At 48.6% G+C, this 24,919-nt stretch overlaps 1 protein-coding gene across 4 annotated transcripts in view; it reads right to left on the bottom strand.

Annotated features, from left to right (window-relative positions):
• Positions 1 to 24,919, bottom strand: part of CHD2 (chromodomain helicase DNA binding protein 2) — a 1,289,637-nt gene that overhangs the window by 905,702 nt on the left and 359,016 nt on the right. For 3 of the 4 annotated variants that reach the window (XM_069625070.1, XM_069625072.1, XM_069625069.1), the window contains one exon: positions 23,958 to 24,002. The exons of the other annotated variant lie outside the window; for it this stretch is intronic. In XM_069625070.1, the coding sequence (XP_069481171.1) occupies positions 23,958 to 24,002 (45 nt within the window). The remainder of the gene's footprint in view (positions 1 to 23,957; positions 24,003 to 24,919) is intronic. 4 annotated transcript variants of the gene reach the window in all.

A 24,919-nucleotide genomic window follows, 5' to 3' on the forward strand; every position in this document is an offset into this window, starting at 1 on the left:
TTCGCGCCGTCCAGATGAGCCTGGCCGACCCACGTGTCACACAAAGCAGCTGATCTGAACCAGCCTATCCCGTGGGGCATACCCTTATCTTGCTATAATGTAATTGTATTCTCCACCAATCCTGATGTAATCCTGTGCCCCTATAGGGAAACGTCAACAGTGATGCTTTCAGACCATATAATGTATGATTTTTGTAATGTTTGCCAGTGCGCTCTTGAGGCAGAAGAGTTCTCTGGATGCTGAATTACATAAACCTTTATTTCACTTACAACCAATCTCTTGGTCTCATTCCCTACCGTAGTGTGTCCTTATTATTTGTCTACTATTGCATATTGGGGAATTACCACCTTCAATACTCACAACCCTCGGGTGTCCCTTTGGGCCGGGGAAGAGACTCCTTGAAGGTGAGCCTTTACCACCATTTCCGTACAGTTCTGTTTGGGCCCTCCGGGTCTGCTGCTGCTGAGGCTCTGGGTCCATTTTACAACCCCTATCAATTCTTTAGTGTCTCCTGTGGCACTTTCTTGGAGTTGCTCATTGTAGAATCCATATCTGTGGAGTCAAAAAGACTTCTCCACAAAGGACCTTTAATGCACTCCCATTAATTTCTATGCAACTTTAAACCTGTGCTGGAACTCTTCTAAATGGACTGTGGGGTACCTACCTGTCCCTGGACATTTTCCCTGTGTCACACAAAGGGTCCAGTGAGCCCCCTGACCAGGATTACTTATTTCTTAGAACTTATCTCCGATTTGTAATTCATTTTTAAATTCATGCTCTACACCTCCGTAATGGTACTGTGTTTTTAATATGGTGTTAGGGAGATTTATCGTGTGTATGCTTCATCACCTCTCCTAGTGAGATCCCCAGCATTTTTTGCTGGACTTCTGAATCTTTTTGCTACAAACTGAATTAGTGGCACATTTCTCCACTCATTCAGTCTTATGGGCTCTGTCTTTGGAACTCTGTTCTCTGTGTTTTACCTTTCCTATGGAGTCTACTTTCCTCCATATCTCTTTTTAAGGTATCTGTGTTTCACTTTTGCAGCACACCGCTCCTTATGGGCAATGTTGCTGGGAACCCTTTTGGTTCTCCTTTGAGATTCATTTATATCTTACAGTAACCACAGTTCTTAAGGATCTCTCCTAAGACTTGATATTCTCAGTGATTGGCACACACCACCTTATGAGTGCCAAGGGGATACTTAGTATCCCCCTTCTCTCTGCTCCTGTGACTTTTAAGTCACATGTACAACCTCCTAGTTATGGCTGGTGGCAGTGGGTGTGTTCTACCAACACAAGGGTGTCCTTTCTCTGCCTATTCTACTGTAATTGTTCTTTGTTGGCCCTTCTTCTAGTGTGTGGGTGTGTGTTTTTTGCCTTTGGCCGGAACCCTTGGGTGTCTCTGCTTAGGCTACAGTTTGGCTGGGCAGGCAGGAAGTGAAGGAGGAGTTACTCACTCCCTTGCTCTTTGACTGCGCAAGTACCTGAATGGAACCAGCTCCCACTGGGTCCTAACTGGACAGCAAAACGTCCCTTTCTGTAAACTGCTGTGAGAGATTGTAGAGGAGTGTGTGCTGAAACTGTATATAAGTTGAGGTTCCGGAGGTGAAAGGCAAGTCGACAACTGGAAACTGAAGTAACCGAAGAAAACAACCAGATATGCCGGCAGACCCTTTGCAACACTGAAGTGACCACTACAGTCCTGACCCTGTTTTCTATGCGACAGGAATTCCTAAGAGGACGACTCCTCTCCTTTGACTGGTGGGAACAACTAGTCCCAAGACAAACTTTAATCAGAGCCATCTCCTGAGGTCCAGTGAGCTTCAGGACCCCAATACCAGGAGACCTCTGACCCAACTGAAGTGCATCATTGTGGAAAGGCTGAATCCGTTCAAGTCTTTGCTGAGCCACAGGAGAACCTGCACAAACATTTCCCAACCCGCCAAGTCCCCTCACCAGAGTGCAGGACTTCAGGAACCGGAGAAGATTGACCGGGGCGAATCACGTCCTTTGTGTTGGTGCTGCAGAAAGGGCGCCAAAACCGTAGAGTGACCAGAGAAGTTGCTAAAAGCCGTTCCAGAGATCTCCTCTTGAGACCACTGATGAGAGATCCCGTCCATTGTCCTGCTTTTTGACACCAGACCAAGGAATACGGAGGTCGGGTCCAGCGCTGCCACATCAAGGAGAATCCAGACACAATTATTTCTTCAAACCTAATGTACTGAAGAGAAAAACAAAGTTACTCACCGTAGTGACTACTTTACTCCTAAGTCTATAGTCCCCTTTCCTCCATCTTTTGGGACATTCCATCCATCGGGACGGGACCGGACACTTTTGAAGGATCAAAAATAACTTTGTCCTTTTATTTTTATGCAGGGCCACCTCACTTGACCTTAGCCCCGCCTTCCTGAACTCGGCACCGCGCATCGCCCTTCAGTCCTTTTCTATCGCCAAAATCGAAGGGCCATTAGCAAAATAGAGGAAACATTTTAGAGAGGACGACGGGCGTATGGAGGAAAGGGGACTATGGATTAGAAGTAAGGTAGTCACTACTGTGAGTAACTTTGTTATACTCCTACGTCCAGTCGCCTTTCCTCCATACTTTTCGGAGATTGCCAAGCACTGGCCAAGAAACGGGAGGATGGAAATGTCCCTTACTGGAACAGGTTCGTAAGAACGGTCTGACTAAACTGAGCATCAGTCATGGAGCTCAGGTCAAGACAATCGTGTCTACAAAAAACCTAGGGAGAAGCTCATGCAGCAGCCCTGGCTATGTACACCCAAGGAACATATTTCTGGAAGGCAACAGCGGTGCTTTGTCTCAGACCATATGCACAAGAACGCCCCTTCGGAGCTGTAGGCCTTGAATTGTAAAAGCCTCTAAGATACATGAAGTGATCCAGCGTAAAATGGATGCTTTTGAAGCCGGTTTCCCTTTTGGGTTCCCGAAACTAAAAAAGAGTTGTGAGGAGCTTCCAAGTTCGCATGTTCTTTCAAGGTAAAACCTCAGAGATAACATCAAGGTTATGTAGAACCCTTTCTGCATCCCATACCGGGTTCGGAAAAAGAAAACCGCTAGGGATACCGACTAATTTATGTGGAAGTCCGAGACAATTTTTGGAAAGAAAGAAGGGCGAGTGCAAAGCACCACCTTATCCTTGTGGAAAGTCAGGAACGGATGCTCGACAGAGCGAGAGCTTGAAGCTCACTTATTCTTCTCGCAGATGTTACCGCAATCAAGGAGGACACTTTCCAAGAGAAACTTCACGTTCAGATTCCATTTCTAGAATGAGGTGAAGACCACCTGCGAAATGCCTTTTGATTATTGGGTTTGCCAGAGAAAACGAGGCAATGACTGTGGAAAGAGAAGCAATGGCTAACAGATACATTCTGCACGATAAGACGTGGATGCCAGCTGCCACAAGGTCTGATACAAAAGACAAGACAGTCAACAGAAGCATGTCGAGGATCGAGCTGTTTAGCAAGACACCAAAGACAAAAACAAAGCCATTTACTTTCATACTGTGCCACCTGGATTATGCGCAGATTATCCTCTGAAAGGTTAAACTGTGCTAAGGACCTGAACTCGGGTACTAGGCCGCCAAGCTGAAGGATTGTTGGGAGGGGTGCCACACCTGGTAATGGCTCTAGTGAAGGAGGTTGGCAATCTACAGCAACCTGATCGGGTCGCATATTGATAGGTGCTGCAGCTCCTGGCTGGCTCCGAAGGGGCTATGAAGATGAGAGTGCAATTGGATGCACTCCTGAGCTTCCAGAGCGACCGATGAATCAATGGCAAAGGAGAGAAGGCATAAGCCTTTATGTTGTGCCAAGGAATCTCTAGGGCATCCCGCAAGGAAGATGCTCCGAGACCGTCACTTAAGGCATAGAGTGATAGTTTCCTGTTGAAGTCGCAAAAAGGTCCACCATTGGAGAACCTCCATTGCTGGAAAAGCTTGACAAGAACATCGTGGTTAATTTCCCACTCGTAATTCGCCTTAGATTGGTGACTAAGGGAATCTGCCACAGCATTGATCTGACCCCGGAATGTGCACGGCCTGTAGCCTGACAGTGGGCCTCATGACAATAGTGGCGGTCTGGAAACAAGAGTGCTGGTAAGCCGAACGGCACTCTTGCTTGCCACATTCCGAGTCTGCCTGCCGGAGCTGCTGTCACTGACAGGTCTGACCCTGCCAGGCACAGCATCCACTGTAGGCAGACTGGTCACAGAAGCAATGGCACCGTGCTTCCGTGGCCACACTCCCATAGACTCCCTCTATAGGAATGGGGATCAACAAAATTACCGGCGCCTGACTTCCCGGCCGCCGGACTTGGAATATCCCTGTGACACCGGGAAGTCGGGCACTGGTAATTTAACGGACCGGCGGCAACCTGCTGGTGGCACCGGCAGGGTTACCGCCGGACACGTAATGAGGCCCATTGTGTTGGGCTGCCCAATTCCAAATCTGGATAGCTCGACCCACCCGACGAGGTGTTCTGTGGCCCCCTCTTTGTTGATGTAGAACATAGCTACAGAATTATCAGTGCAAATTTGCACCACTCTGTTAATGATAGAAAGCTGGAAAGCGTTCAATGCCAGAAAGACTGCCAAGAGTTCATGTAGTTGATATGAGACATTCTGTGCAAGGGCGTCAACAGATTGTACACCTCGAGGTGACCCAACGTCGCTCCCACCCTAGGAGGGAGGAGTCTGTTGTAACTATAACCTGTGGCAAGGGCTCCTGGAAGGAGGTTCCACTGAAAGGTTGTTGGAGGTTGACCACCACCGAAGATCCGCCGTCATTGAGGATGGTATCGGAATCATTTTTGAATCCGGGTCCACAGCTTGGGGCCAGCAGCACCGAAGTGCTAGCTGTATGCACCTCATCTTCAGTCTCGCAAGAGGTAGGGCTAAAACACATGAAGCCATCAGGCCCAGGAGTCTCTGAAACCAACAGGCCGACATGTGGGAGGAGTTCAGGAACTCATGGTCGATAAATCCGCTATTCTGTCCTCCGTTAGGAAAACGCCGGCACAGACCGTATCCCAAAGGAAACCTAGAAAAATCAGGTCTTGAGCAACCATCATAGACTATTTCCGCCAGTTCAACGACAGTCCCAGTTGGAACAGGAGCTGAGGAGTGACTGAAGATAGGCTGTTGCAGCCGTGGGCAAGGACTTCGCAGCAGCCAATCATCCAAATATGCATAGACGTGAACAGTCTGAGGAACACTGCGATAACCGCCATCATCTTTGTGAAGCCACGCAGTGCCGAGCTGAGACCAAACGGCAGAATTCAATATGCATGTAAGCGTCCCGAAGATCTATCACATGCAGCCAATCGTTCTTGCGGAGAGAGGACCTTATCTGGCTGGGCGTGATCATCTTGAATTTCTCTTGGGCTAAGAAAAGATTGAAGTTGGAGAGGTAGAGGATAGTGTGCAGATCATTCTGGTTGGAGCAATAGCCCTCCTCTTGCTTGTGCAAAAGAACAGGTTCCACCGCTCTGAGGTTGAAAAGCTTCTGTACCTCGGCTTTGAGGGAGGGAGACCCAGTTTATTGAAGAGGAGGGTGAGAGGGAGGGCTTGGGCGACGGACAAAACCCATCAGTCTTCTGTGATGGTCTGCCACGCCTCCAGATGAGACGATATACGTCTTCCCACCGGAGTCTAGTGTGACCGATGGCAAGCATAATTTCGATGGTTTGTCAGCGGCGAGACCATCTGTTGCTGAAGAGGATGCTACTAACAGAGAGAAAAACCGGCCACTGTGCCTTTGCTGCTTGCGTTGAGGTGCACCGGAGTAACCTTCTGCCCAACGTGCTCAACACTCCTGCAACCCTCTGAAACCTGAGAAGGACCTTGTTAGGGTCCCTGACCTCTGCGTATAGGGCGCTTTAGCTGGGGGTTTTGCAAGGAGCAACAAAGATTTTGCTATTTGCATGCTTGCCTTTGTTTTATTGATTTCCTCATCGATGGAAGAGTGCAAAAGCTCTTTACCTTCAAAGAGAAGGTCGAGTACCTTGTCCTGAACCTCTTTTGGGAACTTTGTCAGGTGCAGCCACGCTTGGCGGGAGATGTCTACCCAAACCATAAGGCCCAAGCCTATATGATGGGCTGCGTCCTCTAGCAGGTCCTGAGCCAGAACTCTGGCATCGGGTAGGCCCTCTTTAAAGTTTTCCAGCCTGTCCTGTGGGATACATTCCTGAAATTCGGAAAGCTCCTTCCACGGCTTGAGATTCGCTGCAGCAAGGATGACTTTGGTATTCGCTTGCCGCAGCTGAAGACCTGAATTGGAAAACACCTTTTTCCCGATGACAAGAATTTTGCCCTCCTTGGAAAGGACCCAAGAGGCAGTTATGGAGGATGTCGAGGACAGCTTAGACTGGAGCGTAGCTGCATCCACTACCGTTGGTGAAGGGAGTGGACATGCAGTCAAGGGTAGTATTAGGAAGAATTTTAATTTCTGTGCCAATTCCCTTTTACCTTAGAGACCCCCAGCTCTTTTGTTGGACTCAAGGCTTTTTAATTTTAACTCCTGAGCGAGTGGGACTTTTCCTCACTCAGTTATGTGTTTTCCTAACTATGATTTTCTGTGTTTCATACTGTTTTATGGAGTCTGGTAAACTCCATAGGCATCTGCTAATGCATTGTGACAAAAAGCACCTTTTGTGCAGTGCCACCGAGAAGTCCCCTGGACTTCTCTTAAAGTTTAACTACATTTTCTTTTTGATATTGATATTTTTATTTTATTTCTATCGCGCTCGTACACAAGTGTTTCAGAGCGCGACAAGGCAAGGGAGGGGAGGGCAACAGGCGAGAACAAAACAGCAATCTTACTAGGCCCAGTGACATTGAGAACGCGCAAGTGCATGGGAGAGTGGGAGGGGAAAAGTGCATGGAAGGGGGGAGAAGTGGAAAGTGCGAAGCAGAGGAGAAACAGATAAATATCAATAAATAAATAATAAATGCAACAAACAGTGGTAGTGCAGGCAGCCTTTTGCAAGTGCTAGGTCAAAGGCAGCAGACAGGGTAGGTCTGATAAGTGCAGGAAGAAATAGGGGGGGCTGTATGGTTACAGATACAGACCCCAGTGCAAGGGGTGGCCCAGAGGCAGTGCGGGAGGGTGGCAGGGGGAGCAGGTACCTGGGCCTGGAGGACAGAGAGTGGCCAGGTGCATGGTGCCAAGAGATAACGGATCAGCAGGGGAGAGGGGGAGCGAAGGCAGAAGAAAAGAGGAAGGTCCTGAGGTGCTTCCGGAACCGGAGATGGTTCTCCTCAAGTTTTAGAGTGGCAGGGAGACTGTTCCAGAGGGAGGCCCCAGCCGAAGACAGATCTACCCCCAGCTCATTTCTTTGAAAAACGACAGACCCTGAGGGAGTTAGAGGTAGAGGAGCGAAGAGCTCGAGAGGGGAGGTATTTGCGGAGGGATAGCTGAAGCTATTTTGGACCCAGGCCCCAGAAAGCCTTGTGGACAATGCAGAGGGTTTTGAATTTAATCCTCGCATCCACTGGGAGCCAATGGAGAGATTTCAGAGCTGGAGAGGTACGATCCCAGCGCTTGAGGCCAAGGACAAATCTCGAAGTCCTGTTCCGGATTAGTTGCAGAGGGCGGAGAGAAAAGGCAGGTAGATTTAGAAAGAGGCTGTTACAATAGTCCAACAAAGAGAGAACCAGAGCTTGTGATACCATGCGCTTCTGGGGGAAGGAGAGGAAAGGCAGAGTACCTCTGAGGAGGTGCAGTAGGAAATTTGAGATATGGGCAGAGAAGGAAAGGGTGGAGTCAAAGATGACCCCAAGATTCTTAGCCTCGCAGGTGGGGGTAGGAGGAGGGCCAAGAGAGGCCGGCCAGAGAGTGAGAGGAAAGGATGGTGAAGGTGTGCTGATGTGGAGGATCTCCGTCTTGCGGGCATTCAGACAAAGATCTTTGGCGGCACACCAATCTTGAATTGCAGTTAGGCAATCAGAGATGAGAGAGGGAGAGGAGGTGGCAGAGGGCAGCCTGAAAATGAGTTGATTGTCGTCAGCGTAGCACTGGAAATTTGAGCAGAAAATGGCAATGCAGTGGGCGAGAGTTGCCAGGTATTGGTTGAAAAGCCAGGGCGAGAGGTTAGACCCCTGGGGAACACCAGAGGTAGAGCGGAAGATAGATGAAAGGAAGGACCCAAGTTGGACCTGGGAGGGTCGATCTGAGAGGAAAGAGGTCAGCCAGGCCAGAGCCTGATCTGTGATACCCAGGTTCTCACAGAGATGGTTGAGCAGGATGGTATGGTTGACCGTGTCGAAGACAGAAGAGAGTTTGAGGAGGATGAGGACAGAAGGAATGTTAGAGTCAAGGTTGGAGAGCAGATCTTCACAGATGTTCAGGAGAGCAGTTTCCGTGCTTCTGGCAGCTGTGAAGCCAGACTGGTGGTCAGGGAGACAGCCAACAGAATTGGAATGAAGGTTAAGCTGAGAGATGGCCAACTTTTCCAGGAGTTTGCCCAGAAAGGGAGTAATGGAAATTGGGCGATAGTTAGCTGGACAAGAAGGATCAGCTGTGGGTTTCTTGAGAAGAGGATGCACAACGGAGTGCTTCGGTGGGGAGGGGAAAGTTCCTGAGGCAAAGGAGTGGTTGCAAAAATCAGCAAGGGCCGGAGCGAGAGGGTCAATGTGGTCCTTGATGGTTTTAGAGGAACAGAGAGGAAGCTGTTCTGACGAGGCTTTCATAGATCGGACTTGTCTAGCGACCTCGTCAGGGGAGAAAAGAGGAAAGGACGAGAAGGATGGTGGGGGTGGCTAAAGGAGGGTCAGCAAGCACAGATGGAGGGGAGAGGAGAGTTGAGGGTGGACAGGATGTCCTGGGTGTTTGAAATGAAGTGAGAGGCAAGGGCATTGCAAAGAGCCTGGGAGGCAACAGGAGGGGTAGAGACTGCAGCAGAGTTGGCCAGCTCCTTGCAGATTTTAAAGAGTTTGGCCGAGTTGTTAGATGCCGCAGAAACACGAGCTTCAATGTGGACTCTCTTCTTGGTGAGGACAGAGTCGGTATTGCCTTTGTAGCAGGCGACAGGCCAGTTTGTCAGGGGATGAACAGGAAGTCCTCCATTTCCTCTGAGCCGCCCTACACTTACGTTTAAGTGTAGCTAGGTCAGAGTCATACCAGAAATTGCACTTGGCTTTGGACTTCAAATGGATCCTCATGACAGGGGCAAGAGCATCAAGAGTATCAGAAATTGAAGAGTAGAGCAGAGACAGGGCTGTGTCAGCATGTGAGACAGCCAAAAGTGGAGGGGGCTGGGGGGGGGCGGAGAAAGTGGCGGCAAAAGCCTTCTTGGGTGAACTACTGGTCCCAAGAATAGTAAGATGACCCCTGTCTTACTTACCTATTCCTTAATGGGTCCAGCACGCACCACCCTTTGTGGAGTGCTGAGGGCTTACCTAGTAACTCCTTTAACCCATTCCTCATTTAACATTTTGTTACAATAACCCACTTGAATGGCTAGTGGAAGTGGTTTCGTTTTTACTACCTTGTGCCATGTATCTCCAAGCTGACTCCTCAGCTGCAGTACAGCACCCAAGGGTGACATTTTTCCCAAAATGGCCCAGTCTTCTAGTTAGTTTCTTCTGGGCTTTTACTCTCTTGTTTGAATCGGGTTAGAGTCCTTTGTGTGTTTTGCCTTTGGCAGGCTTCAGCCCTGAAGCCCGCACAGGCTCCAGTGTGTCTGGAAAGGCAGGAAGTAGGGGAGGGTACCAAAACTTCCCTGTCCTTTGTCTCTAGGTGTGCCTGAGTGAAACCAGTTTCTATTGGCCGGCTGGCTGTCCTGGAGGATAGCCATCCTGCTAGGTGAATGACAGCCTAGGGCTGTGAATGAATGGGAACTTGCATAAAAAGTGAGGTTTTTGGGACTAGAGGCAGAGTTGACCACTGGAGGACAACATCCGATGAAGGAGATGTGAAGAGACGCCAGCGGCACCCACCTGGACCGCAAAGTGCCAGTTGAAGCCCTGCAGCTTTGCGGACCCCGTTTTCGAATCAACTGGGAAGACCTGTACAGGACAACTTCCTCCCTTAGGCTGGTGGGACCAACTAGGCGCAAGACGAACTATTTTGGTGCAACCTCCAACTTGCTGTAACTTTCAAGGCTGCAGAATCCCAATACCCGGGGTACCTCTACCATCTGACGAATGTAGATTGTAGCGAGTGTCAATTTTCTTATTTACGTGCTGCCCAGAATGAGGTTTCTCACAGACCTTTCAGGCTTCAGCAAGCACATCCTTTTGAAGGAAGAGGCCAGTGTGCTCTTTTGTCGTAAGATTGAACGCTCCTGAAAGTACTCCTTCTAGTGGAGCCGGAGGCTCAGGTATTGGAATATCCAGCAACGCCATCATATCCAAGACCCGGTCATGAAATGCTCTGACAGAGTGGGGCGGGTCTTTGCTCTCCTGGTCCGCTTGGTCCTCTTCAGTTGTGGAGGGAGCAGAAAACTGATCCGCAGCATGCAATACTTCAGACACTGTGGGCATATTTGTTTGTGCAACTGGCGCCTTAAGCACTGGTGAACATGGAGGAAGTGGTGGCAGTATAGGAGGGGGCCCCACTGGAACAGGAGCAGGAGGAGGCACCACAGAAACCTGCTGAGGAGTGGGAGGAGCAGGCTACGGCTTGAGAGGAATTTGCCAAAGAACGAATCCTCAGGGAAGGGTCTAGGCATAGGAGTGGGTAGAGCCCGCTCTGGAGGGGCATGCCCCCAGGATTGTAATGAGGCTGGTGTCCAAGATGCCGCTCCACCAACTGGATCCACATAAACTACGGGAGCAGATGCAGGAGGAAGCGAGACCGTGTGTGGCAGTGGAACCTGTGCACGCCAGTCCATTGGAGGGCGAAAAGGATTTCTATTATCCACATTCCGTGGAAAATGCTGCTCGATCCCAAAGATAGGCCCCTCGGTACCAGCCGTGGAAAATGTAGGTGTGGAAGGGCTAGTCAAAATGGCTGCCTCAGACCGCCCGGGTTGATCCGCCATTTTGTCACTGCCTGAAGTGATCTGCTTCATAGGTTTCAGTGAGGCTATTTTCACTACGGGGATTGCAAGGGCTTATTTATCCGTTTTAGACCTGTGACAGGGAATTTTGGCAGAGCCGGTACTAGCAGATCAAGATCATTTTTGAGCCCCTTTGGATTCTGCGGAAGAATTAGCCCTCAGTGAGCGAACCTCTGCAGGGCTAGTATTTGAAGACTTTGGGCCTTTGCCCTCCTTTTCCCCCTCGGATCGGTACAACCACAAGATTGTTTGTGGGAAGGTATAGGGTCACAACCAGAGCCCCTAAATGAGGCCCCTTGATCTTGGTGGTTTGAATTATAGCCCCCGTCTGGGGATCCTCAGGGTTAACCGCAATAGCTTTAGTCACTGTACAGGAAACCTCAAGACTAGGCTCGGTACGTTTAGTCTCAGACTTCGAAACCTCAGGAATAAACCCGGTCGAAACAGCCCCAGAAATGTTGGGCTTAGTCTTGGCCCCCAGATGGGGAACATCACAGGGAAATCGGGCTTGCCAGCCCTTTGACTGGGGGCCTGGGAGAAAACTCTGGAATCCAGGTTAGATCCCTTTGCGGACACCTCAGGGAAAACCCTGGTACCAGAACCAATTGGACCCCTCCCAGAACCAGAAGACCCCGGGAAGGAGTCCCCTGGCCGGGTGCCCTAAAAAGGAAGGAACTTACTTGATGCTTCCTTTTCTCATCCATGAACTGCTATAAATGAGGAGGCGGTAGCTGCTGTAACACCTCCTCCCACCTGACGAGCATACGCTGGAGTGCCCGCAAGAAGAGAGTCGCTGTAGGAACAAGCGTCCCACCGATGTTCCGGGCTCAAGCAAACCAGACAGAGAGAATGTAAATCCGCCCTCGCAAAACTAATTTTGCACAAAGAACAGGACATGAATCCCAGACGCGCCAGCATAGACGGAGGAAAGAAGACAGTGGAACCAGAGCAGGAAGATGGACAAGTGTGGAAAATTCCCTACGATGCAAATGCGTCCGACCCCGACCGCATGAAGAAAAGGACTGACGGGCGATGCGTGGGTCAGAGCTCAGGAAGGTGGGGCTACGGTCACGTGCGGTGGCCCCACAAAAATAAAAGGAGGACAAAAAGTTATTTTTGATGCTTCAAAAGTGCTCCAGTCCTGTCTTGATGGATGGAATGTCACAAAAGTATGGAGAAAGGGGACGGGACGTAGGAGTATAAGGTATTGCTTACCTGAATCCAGAGAGCTGGAGTGCAGATAGCTTTTGTCCAAGGGTGTCCACTCTTACCTCTGGCCAAGCTCTTACTTATGTCCCATTCACAAGTCCTTTTTCAAGGGTCTCCAACGTTGGTTACATCTTGCTTCCTTGTAAAGACAAAAATATCCTGAGGAGTTTTAGTTGCTCTGCTGCTTGTCAAGATGTTGAGCCTTTCCAAACTGCCTTTTAGCTACGGTTGCATTTTGGACTCTAAAAGGCTTGCTGTGCAAAGAAACTGTCTCTAACATTAAGCTGTGCTAAGAATTGATTAACACTGTTCCTTCCTTAAAGTTACTATCTTGTGTTTGTTTGCAGAGTAAATGTGATCAATGTATTTCTTCTAAGTTTCTTGAGTGCACCTTATTACCGACAGTACAGTAGAAGAACAAGTTACTCTCTTACCTGGTAACGTTCTTTCCATGGGATGGTCCGACGATGTATTCCATATCTATGACAGGTAATCACCACAGCTGTGCTGCTTCAGAAAAGTTTCAGCATCTGTGTCCTGCAGCGATGGCGTTGGTACGCTGTCCTCGAGGGCCGACGTCGAGCCGACGTCACCGAAAGTTATAAGTAGGACGCACGACGCCCGTAGCCTCAGTTGTAGTTTTTTTCCCCCCAGACCGTGTGGCACTAATCTTCTACCAGTACGACCACAGAAAGCCTTGCAGACACGTAAGCTGCAAACGCATAAGAAATTCTGTAGCAGGGCAGGTAGGGAGGGAGCGATATGGAATACATTGTTGGACCATCCCATCGAAGGAACGTTACCAGGTAAGAGAGTAACTTGTTCTTCGAGGGGAGTGGGTCCTCCGACGTATTCCATATCTATGACAGAATCCCAAAGCAGTACCAACGTATGGAGGAGGGAAAAAGAATTTCGAATATAGAAATGTAGAATTCCCAATCAAATTGCATAGTAAAGGACCGCCTTGCCAAAGGCCAGATCATGCCCATGGATAGAATCTAGGGAGTAGTGTCTTACAAAAGTATGGACCGAAGCCCAAGTGGCTGCTTCACAGATGTTACGAATAGGAACACCCCTCTGCAGGGCAGTAAAGGCAGGCATACCCCTAGTAGAATGGACCTGTAAGCCTACCGGAGGGTCCTTTCCCGCAAAGCGGTAACATTCAGAAATTGCCAAGATAATCCATCCAGGCAAAGAGCCTGATCACGACTTTGGCGGTAACCCTTAAATCCGGCGGTAGCGCTAATACCGCTGGATTTAAGGGTCCACCAAATGAGGACTTTGGCAGATTTCGCCCCAGCTCTTAGCTGGGGGGAAATCCGCCTAAAATTCGCGCTATTACCGCCGGCGGTAAGAGCGCAAATTTTCCCCCTTGAGCCCAATGGGGAATGGGCCATTCCCGAATGGGCTCAATGGGGAATGGGGAATTACTTTACCGCCGAACTCGTGATCCGGCGCTATTAGCGCCAGGGAGTTCGGCGGTAGGGCTATTACCGCCAGCAGTAATTCCGCCGGCGGTAACGCCCAAGTCGTGATCAGGCCCAAAGTCTGCTTAGTAACAGCTTGTCCCAAATGCCTTCCAGCTTAACCTATAAAGAGCTGATCGTCCACTCTGACCCGGGACATGCGTGAAAAGTAGAAACTTAAAGCTTTCCTAGGATTCAACCTATGGAGCCTCTCCTCAACCTTACCAGGATGCGGAGGAGGATAGAATGCCGGAAGAAAGACCTTCTTGCTTAAATGAAATGCCGATACAACTTTCGGAAGAAACAAAGGACAGACTCTAAGGACAACCCTGTCCTTATGAAACACCGTGAAGAGTGGCTTAACAGAAAGTGCCTGCAACTCACTCACTCTGCGAGCGGAAGTAACCGCAACTAAAAATACAGTTTTAAGGGTCAACAGTCTCAAAGGACAGGAATGCAAAGGCTCAAATGGAGCACCCATTAGGAATTTTAGAACAAGGTTCAAATCCCAACCGAGCACCTGGAAAGGTGTGGTGGAAACACATTAGTGAGCCCTTTCAAAAACAGAAAAATTAAAGGAATTTTGAAATAAGAACACTCCTCAGACGAGCGCTTAAATATGGACAGCGCCACCAGGTAACCTTTAAATGGTACCGACTTGCAGGCCCTTGTGGGCTAAAGAAAGCAAAAAAGACAGAACCACAGGAATGTCACATGAAAAAGGATCCACATTCTTAACCCTGCACCAGTCGCAGAACTTTCTCAAACGGCAATGGTACAGGGACTTTGTTGCCAGCCGTCTGGCCGAAAGCAACACCTCCATCACGTCTTCAGGGAGGTCCCAATCCTTATACCGCAACCTTTCAGAAGCCAAGCGTGAAGGTTGAGGGATCTGACCTCTGGATGGAGAACCTGACCCCCCTCCCATCAGAGCAGATCGTCCCGGTAGGGAAGATGACGTGGAGGGCAGATGGACAAGTCGAGCAGGCCCGGGTACCATGTTCTCGGGGCCCATGCCGGAGCAATGAGGATCATCCGGAAACCGAACCTCCGTAACCTCCGCAGCACTTGTGGGATGACGGGGACTGGAGGAAACACGTACAGCAGTGGGAAGGACCACTCCACTACGAACGCGTCCCCTAAGGCACCTCTTGGAGGAAATGCCCGCAAGCAGAACCTTTTGCACTTCCGGTTGATAGTGGAGGCAAAGAGATCCACTTGTGGGGTCCCCCAAAGGGCGAAGATTTCCAGGAGAATCTCCTGAGCCAGCTCCCACTCAGATTGCGCTCTGCCTGCTCAGAACGTCCGCTGTCTCGTTTTCGCCTCCAGCCAGATGAACTGCCGAGATCGAAATTTCCTGGTGGATGGTCCAGAACCAGAGCTGCATCGCCTCCCTGCACAGAGGAAGTGACCCTGCCCCCCTTTTTGTTGAGGTAGTGCATGGCCATTGTGTTGTCTGTCAGAATCAGGACATTCTTCCCTCGCACAGTTGGCAGAAAAGCCTTCAGGGCAAACCTGACGGCCCTAAACTCCAACAGATTGATATGGAGTCTGGACTCCGACGGAGACCAATGACTGCTGACTCAACTCGTTGGCATGAGTTCCCTATCCAGTGAGGGATGCGTCCGTCACGATCGTCACCTCTGGCCAGGGTAGCCAAAATGGAGCCCCCGTCATCAGATTGTCTTCGACGGCCCACCACAAAAGGTCCTGGGCGACCAAGGGCGGCACCTGAACGGGGTCCGACATCCTGCCGGAGAATTGTGACCACTGAATCTTGAAAGCCCATTGCAGAGATCTCATCCGCAACCTGGCCTCTGGCACCAGAAGAATGCAGGATGCCATGAGGCCGAGCAACCTCAAGAACTTGAACGCTGGGAGACTCTGGGCATGTTGAAACCTGTGCACCATCTGCTTAATGTGATGAGGCCTCACCTGGGGAGGGAAACACTGCCCCAGCGATGTGTCGAGCACCGCTCCGATGTACTGGAGCCGCTGTGTTGGCGTCAAGTGGGACTTCTTTAAGCTGAGGGAGAAGCCCAGCTTGTGAAGGGAGTGGCAGGTGATGGACAGTTGATGCAGGACTTGCTCAGGAGAGCGCACCCTGATCAACCAATCGTCCAGGTAGGGGTAGACGTGAATCCCCCCTTTCCTGAGATACGGTCAGGATTCCATGGTACATTTCTAGAGTTTCAAAGGTCCACAACCTCAAAAGACATACTGTTATCATTCCAAGATAATTTTCATTAAATTCAATTGCTCACATTAAATAAGAAATCATCATTTAGCTACAACACCTTTTGGATGTAGTTTTACTTAGAAGTGTTATGTTTGGGTTATGTTGGAATTAGAAAAAGAACTTGTACAAAAAAATTCCTTAATGTACATTCAGGAATCGCTTGCTTCCAAGGCAAGATGGAGGTTCTTTCCTGCAGCAGTGATTGGTGTAAATGGATTGTGAGGTAGTTTGGAATGCTACTCTAGGTTCTAAACTGCCTTTCATTTTAGCTGTCTTTGTGGCAGGTCGCAGTCTACTTAGCTCTAGAGTATATTTTTAAAATATTTATAGTTAGCTGATACTAGATGAGTTTTAAAAAGATTTCCAAAAGTTTCAGAGGAAAAGTCATTGAACTCAAGACTTTACAAGGAGCAGAGAAAGCAGTGAAGATACAGATGAAGCAAGCTAAGTGATTCACTCCTTCAAGACTTATGAAATCGAGTGAAGTTTTTATTTGCCTTATTTTTGAATAAAAGACATTATTTTTAAGAAATACTGAAAAAACTGAATTTTTCATTATCAGAATTGAATTTGTTTATTATCTAATATCTGTTTATTGCGTGTATATATTTTTGTGTTCTTTAAGTTTTTTACTTGCGCGACGTATCTACTAACTTTCGCGCGGTTATTTTAAAAAGAAAATATATTTTTCTTTACTAGTACAGTTATGTTCGGGCTGTACTGGTATTTAAGCTATTAACTAGTTCTGTGCGCGAGCGTATCTTAATCTAGCTTTTTGCCGTTATTGGTAAGGTTAGAGTAAGGAACCTTACGTTCATTACGTGCCGTCGCTTACACGTCTTTTCTTTCGGAAGCTGTGCGCGGTTTGTTTTTATCTACAAGTGCCGGATGATGCGCGGTTCATCGATCAAGAAATAAGAGCGACGGTGAAAGCGCGGTTCGCTGTAAAAAAGCAAGAATCGTATAAAAGCGCGGTAGGTCATTTTTCTACGTCGGTAAGAAGCGCGATTCGTGTGACTAGAAGAGAAGCATCAAACTCAAGCACAGATTCATATAGTACAACAGTCTTCGTATTGAGTGCACACAAGTCTACAGATTTTCAGCAGAGTTGTTTTTGAAAAGAAGAGTGCACAGACTTTTCAGCTTGAAGCACTATAAGTTAGTTTTAGTCAAAGACAATTCAGTTAAGGATATTATTTAATTTTTTTAAAAAAACAAAGACATTTCAGCTGACCTTTTAGAAGTCATTCGAGTTCTACAAAAGTATCAGCTCAACATCATCTGTAAAGAAAGCCTATCAACATAAAAGCATAGGCAACAGGTATTTTAGGAAAATAGAAAGTAAATTATAGTAAAAGAACAAGTAAACATATTTATCAGATATACATCAACATATATGTTATTTTTTTTTCCTAGATTTCACAGACACTGAGGCGAGCAATCCACAATCCAGTACCAGAGGGCATCAGTGCAGTTCCGTGAAGATCTGTCTTTGTTTTGTTCTCCAATTCCCCTTGGGTTTGCCAGCTTGGTAGTTTTATCTGCTGAGAGACTGTTAGGTGGGCACACTTCCGTGGGTCTGGTGGGCCAGCATCACTCCTGCAGGAAGATTCAAGATTGGACCTGACAGATACGCTGCCACTACCACCATGAGCTTGGTGAAAACCCTCGGGCGGAGGTAAATCCGAACGGCTGGACCCGAAACTGAAAGTGCGAGTCGCCAACTGCGAACCTCAGGTACTTCTTGTGCTTGGGATGGATCTGCACATGAAAGTAAGTGTCCTTGAGGTCGAGAGACACCAACCAGTCCTGAAGTTAAAGGGCCTGGAGGACTTGAGAAAGAGTAACCATCTTGAACTTGTCCTTCTTGAGGAGCTTGTTCAAAGCGCGCAAGTCCATGATGGGTCTCAATCCTCCGTCTTTCTTCGAAATCAAAAAATAAGGGTAATACCATCACTCGTTCCTCTCCGCTACAGGCACCAGTTCTATGGTGCCTTTCTCCAGCAGGGCTTGTATTTCCTGCGCAAGTAGTGGATCCGGACTCTTCAAAGAGATTCCCTGGTGGATTGTCGTGAGGACTCTGCCGGAAAGGAAGACAGTAGCCTTTGGGTTACTGGCTATGATCTCCAGAACCCACACATCTGAAGTAATGGCACGCCATTCTACAAGATGCTGCGCCAAGCTTCCCCCAACCGGCGAACCATGGGACATGGCCTCATGACTGAGCTGAAGCGGCTGCAGCATTGCCTGAGGGTAAAGAGGCAACTGCCCAAGCGCCCTTGGCACCTCAAGTACCTTGCTTTCCACCTCTGGTACTCCTACAGTGGCCCCTTTGACTTGCAGCTCCTCTCGATCTACTAAAGGATGAGTAATATCGAAAGGAACCTCCCCTCCATTGCTGCCCCCTAGGATGAAAAGGCAGAGGTTGGCGAACTGCAGCGCTCAACAACTTCGTGCAGATTTGGAGGTCTGCAACCTCTCAAGGCTCTCGTCAGCCTTGCTGCCAAAAAGATGTTCACCATCAAAGGGCATGTTGAGGAGCCGGCTTTGCACATCAGGAGCAAACCCCGACTTCCGCAACCACGCAAATCTGCATATTACGGTGCTCGCCGCCATGGACCGGCCGACGCAATCTGCCATGTCCAGACCAGACCAAACAGATTCACACATGGCATCCTTGCCATCCTGAACAAGAGCAAGAAAGCCATCCCGTTCCTCCCCTTCGGGAATACGTTCAGCCGCCAAAGAGACACAGTTCCACAGAGTATGAGTGAAACGTGCTAAGGCACACATGGAGTTGGCGGCCTGTAAAGCCATACCCCCTGAAGAAAACACTTTCTTTGCCCAGCCATCAAAACGCCTGTCGTCCCTATCAGGAGGGATGGTGGGGTACGACGCCTGTTTTGCCGGGGCCGTAGCCGCCTGCACCACCAAACTCTCTGGAGTTGGGTGCATAGTCAAGTAGCTGGGGTCGCTACTGGCTGGACGATATTTCTTCAGCAAGGACTTGCTCACTGCCGGGAGACTCTCTGGAGCAGTCCAAGCCGCTGCCACCCTTCTCTGCAAGGCCATATGGAATGGCAGTACCGGGTCAGTTGGAGGACCTTGGTCAAGGATAACCGTCAGGTCATCTTGCAGAAAATCCCCTGGTGGCGCAGACCACCCCAAGTATTCCATTACACTCGACATAAGATGCCAGTACGAGAACTCGGTGTGGGTGCCAGGCTCAGGCCAACCGAAGTCCAACTCCGGAGAGGTGTCCAAACCACTGGCGTCGTGCAATACTGACTTAGGTCTTCAAACTGGCTATGACCAGACAAAATCTCGTCAGGTACCTCAGCAGGAACCAAACCTCCTTCCTCAGACCCTTCCTCCACCTCAGAAATATAATCCATAGGTTGGAATGGGGGCACAGAAAAAGGGACAGACATTTTTAGACTTGGCCAGAGCCTTTCTAGGGGGATCCACCGTGCCACAGGGAACCTCCGACAAAGCAGCCTCAAAAGGCGTTGATGGAATCGACATCGAGCTTGGTGCCGATGGCTTCAACACAGTCCTCGAGGGCGGAGCCCCGAGTGTGTTCTTCAACGACTTTGGCGCCGAAGGCGTTGATGCCTTCTTCTTCGAAGACCTCACAGGTTCCGACGGTCTCGAGGGCGTCGAGGACCGAGACCAGGAGCGGGCATGTCTAGAGCGATCCGCCTTGTCTGAGCGAGACCTCAAAGGTGTCCGATCGCGCCGACCTCCCGAGCCCGAAGGCGTGCGGGTGGTGGCTCTAGCATGTTCACGGCCGGCGTCCTTCGACGGCGCGGACAGAACGGAGCCCTGCGACTGAAAAATCGCCATCATGTCCTGCCGAAATGAATCCCATTCCGCAGGAGTGGAATGCTTGTTGGGACAAGCAACCCGCCGACGGGCGGAGACCTCGAATGAGGACGGGGAAGGAGACTGGTGACGACACTTCCGTGAGTGCCTCGAAGAGGCAGAGGAATGGCAGGACCTGCTCTGGGACCGAGACCCCCCGGACCGACGACGACGATGCGAAGAGTCGCCCCTCGAATCGTCAGTCGAAAGCCCAGCGGATCTCAACTTCCGAGGCTTGACCACCTTACCAACAGAAAGCTTCTTCTTACGCTCCCGCAAGGCCTTCGACGTAAGCGACTGGCAGTCTACACAATCATCCGTGTCGTGGCCCTCACCGCGGCACCAGAGACAGGCATCATGCGAGTCCGTCAACAACATCTTGGACCCACAATCCCCGACACTTCTTAAAACCCGGCCACAGGGTGTAGGAAGCCAAAGACATCATGGAAATCTTCACAACGAACAGGTTCGAAGAACCGAAAGAACAGAATTCAGAAGAACCGAGATGCGCAGAGATCTCCGAAGCGAACACGTTTGCGGAAAAAACGGAACTGAGGCTATGGGTGTCGTGCGTCCTACTTCTAACACCCGGTGACGTCGGCTCGACGTAGGTGCTCGAGAACACTGGGAGGGGAGACTGACATTGCCATCAGATGGGAGAACCTAGGCTGGCAGGGCCACCAGAATCATCCTGACTTGCTCTCGGTGCATCTTGTGCACCATTCTGTTGAGCAGGGTATTCGGGGGGGAAAAGCGTAGACAAATTTCCCTGACCATGTTATCCAGAGACTGTTCCCCTTGGAGCAGTTCGGAGGGTACCTGGAGGCGTAATCTGAGCATTGGGCGTTCTCTAGAGTGGCAAACAAGTCGACCTCTGGGAAGCCCCAGTCTGCAAAGACGTGGAGTACAATGTCCTCCAGTAGTCGCCACTTGTGCTCTACGGGTGTTCCCCTGGAACATGTTGTGACAGGAGGAACATCTTGGGTTTCAGAGCCCACTTCCAGATGTTCTGGGACAGTATGAACAGCCCTAGAGGGTGAGTGCCCCCTTGTCTGTTTAAGTAATACATGGCCGCAGAACTGTCTGAAGTTGAATGAGAAGATCCCAGGCACCATAGACTCACCCGATGGGCGTCCGTAAGGGACATTTTCGCTGCACAGTCGTGGAATTTCTTGAACCAGATCTCAGAGTTGATGATGCCAACGACTATGTCATTTTCACGAAACAAAATGGTTTTTAGACAAGGAACCGAAGAGCGATGATAATCCGAAGCGCTAGCTCTCGCAGAAAAATGGCACTGAAGTAACAGTTGCTGTGCGTGCCTTATACCATTGATGGCATCGACACAGAGACGGAGGCCCTCGAGGGACATCAAGTTGGCAGGCAATGATGCGCAGCGCCCCCCGCTGTAAAGGTTTTTCTGAAGCAGCTAAGGCTAAATATGGAGTTATCATAAGATGAAGAATACGTGGGAGGACACAATCCATTCGAAAGATTGCTTTCTGAGGGTTTTCATCCAGACATCTAGATATGGATAGGCAGGGATATGCATTGTCTGCACAAATGTGCAGCTACCACTGAGGACCTTTGCAAACATACCCGCTGCCAACATTATACCAAAAGGAAATACTTTCAAATTTGAACTTTTTGTGTCTGTGCCCTACTTTGAACTCTAGATATTTCTGATGGCTCTGAAACATGAAAGCATGCATCACTCATGTCCACAACTGCCATGAAGTTCCACCCTTTTATCAGAGGTATGACCTCTTCCAAGGTTCTTATCCTGAATGTTTGAGGTTTGAGGAATGTGTTGGCTATGAGATGGTCAGGTAATGCTCTCAGGTGCAAGTCTTTTGTTAGGCTGAAAATGTAAGTGGAGTAAGTCACCAAATGCATGCCATGAGGAGGGAACCCCCTGATGGTCCCTTTTTCAAATAACACCCAGTCTGCCTTTAAGAGTTACTTTCTGGTTTGGTTAGATTTTTATATTGATGATATTGTGAACAGTTCAGAATGAAACTACACAGCAACCCTGGCTGATCCTGTTTAATACTCACTTATCTTCGGTTATGCGATCGCATAACATGGGCAAATGTGGTTATCCTTCCCAGACAGTGGAGGTAATGGAGGGAATTTGGTGTGGTTTCATGGCCATTCTTCTGCTCTGCCCATGGTGGCAGCAGTTCACTTGCTCTTTGCTCCATGAAACAGCTTTGTTGGTATTGTGTATACAAGGAGGAATATTTTTCTTGCATCCACACCGGGTGGGCAGTTTGAACACCCTGGTAAGTTTGTTAGGCACCCTTGGTGTGGGGGCCATAGCCCCAATGTGGACAGGTGATAAAATGTCCACCACATTAAAAGTCCCAGTGATTTCAATGTGTGATACTCCATCTTTGCTATTTGTAAGCATCATTGATGTCTCTGCCAAAGAGCTTCTCCCCATCAATGGGCGTGTCTATTGAGGTGCCCTATGCCTCGGGCATGAAACTAACTTAGTCACAATGACTATTTGAGGAAACTCACATTTTTCTGGTTAGTGGTGTGGTGTGTTGCACGGTCTAGCTGTTTTTACAGTAGTATTCACTGCCAAGCACCCTTCCTGCACAACACCGTGAGCCTTTCCTCAGACTCCCTTAGGCACAGCCTTTAGGAGGTGCTGCATCTCGCCCCATTCCACTATACTCTCTCATGCCTTAAGTGCAGCAGCATTGGCAATTCATATATCCTAAGCGGTCTAAGTAGCCAACTTTCTGCCTAGGCAGTTAAGGCTTTTGACTTTCCTAATAGGAGGGTGCATCTGTGTTAGATGCTGCTGATCCACGCCTTTCCCTAGGCCCTGTTGAAACATGAGTGTCTGGCTGTAACTGCCGTTTAATAAAGAGGTGGGTTTGTGAGTGATGGCCTTAATTTCTTCTCTTTGGGCATCATCTTTTCCTGTGGCTGGTGTAAGTAAAGTAAGAAGAGTTTATTTACAGAAGTAAATGCGTACACTATGCTACAGGTTTCGGCTGATCCAGTGCATTGTCTATGAAGTCCTCATCTTCCTGTTCATCCTGTGTTGCAACAGGTTAGCTACCCTTTGTACCAGTGAGTAAACTGATCATCTGATGACAATCAAGACACTAGTGGCTATTTGGTCTGCAGCGTCAATGTCATAGTCTTCTGGATTTATTTAATTTGTTTGAATGGGTAGAATTCCTATTCCTTCCACTTTAATGGTTGTAGATGTACTACTTTCACCACCCTGGAAGGGATACACCCCAGCCCTCATGTGTGTTATTTTTCTTTTTCTCCTTACTTCATATGAAAGGAAAGGTCCGATATTGCCCTGGACCCTCTCCTGCTGTTACTCAATCGCCATCTCAGATGGGCCCTCCTTGCAGAAGCTGGTGCTTGCTGCCTCTATTGAGAATGCCACTCAGAAGAGTCTTTGGTTTAACCTTCTAAGAAGCAGGCAGGACTCTTCATTGTGATCCCAAGGAAGGAAAATTGTTACTCAGCGTATGGATGGCTAATCATGGGAATTTGGAGTTACAATTGGGACAAAACTTAAAAGGTGTTTTCTCTATTGAGGTTGGGGGAGGCCTATGCAATAAAAGCAATGTAATGTGGGAAAGGCATATTCGTATGACCTGTCCGTAACGGCAAGTGTATGGGGGTCAGGACACGGCAGGCACATTTGCCATCGCAGTGACATTCGTAAATCTGTGCCGCGTATAATGTCAGAATGGTTGGATGCATTTTGTGACTGCTGATTCTTAAATTGTACTTTTCTCAGTACTGCGACCGACCAACTGTGGGGAAAAAAATTACCTGAGGGCACTCGCACAGAGGGGCACTATGGGTACCTGCACCCATGTGACAGGGAGAGAACAGCATATTTGCACTATTAAAGGCTACTTTTACTTTAGAAGTAAACCACTTGTACTGCTCCAGATTCACCAACAGATGACAGAATGTGCATAGCATGCTATTCGAAATAGATTCACAATTTCCAGAAAAACACACACACACACTTCTCATTAATTCATGCACCTTCCATAACTTCACTCCTTTAGCCCCTTCTATAAACAATCGGGCTGCCTTCTTGTGCCCAGCATAACTTTTAAGGAAAAAATATATATATATACACATTTATATCATTTTTTTTTTTACCTGGAAAGTCAGAGTGTCCCGATGTGGACTTGCTCGTCTTTACAGCTAGGTAGAACAAGCAAAAGGGAGGCCTTTTAGAATGTTTACCACTGAAAATAACAGTTCAATATATTTGCTAGGAATGTGTATGTTCATTCATGCACATGGCAAAAAAACAATTCTGACAAGAATCTCAAAAGGTCAGCTAGAACACAAACTTATTGTGGGGCATGCGATTCGATGGAATAGGTCCTACCACCTTAGAATGGCATACTTTAGGAGACTTGCAATCATAGTTTGCACACTTTCTTCAAAGATAAAAACAGACTTTTGGACTCTAATCGAATATCAAGATGTCTCATTGTTATTGAGCTTTTATAAACAGTGCTGTCCTGCTGTCATCAACTTAAGTCGCGTTTGCGTCCCAAACTGTTAAAATGCCCTATCTTTTAGCTTCTTGTTAAAATGGATTCCTAAAATCAGAACCTGGGAGGAGGATTTTGGGAGTTATGGTGTTAGGCAAGATTGTATGCAGTACCCTTTGGGTGCACTACAACAACCCTGACCTCCTGGCAATAGGAAACCAACCTTTGGTATAAGTCTGTACTACACAGGTTGGTAGCGTGTTGAGCAGCCAGGCTTATCTCAAGAGAGGTCAATGTGAGCTGCAGGGGAGTTGCACAGAGATTCACAGTGACAAGTATTCAAATAAACTCTTACACACAAGGTTTCTTGAATAAACAATTATTAATTTATTTATCAGTCAGTTAGAGTAAGACTTCTTCAGAATGGGGCAATATAACAGCAACACTCAAATACACTTCAAAATACACACTGAAGTAGGAAAATCCGAGTGTCCCTTCCCTCCCGATGGGGCCCCCAACCGGAAGAAGCACCCCCGACAGAGTAACCCTTGACCGTGTGAGGTTGCACCAATCCCTACTGCTCCCAGAATAAGCATGCACCACGAACAGTACCCAGCC

This window comes from Ambystoma mexicanum, chromosome 11 (genome assembly GCF_040938575.1).
Source record: "Ambystoma mexicanum isolate Mex_15411 chromosome 11, UKY_AmexF1_1, whole genome shotgun sequence".
NCBI lineage: Eukaryota > Metazoa > Chordata > Amphibia > Caudata > Ambystomatidae > Ambystoma > Ambystoma mexicanum.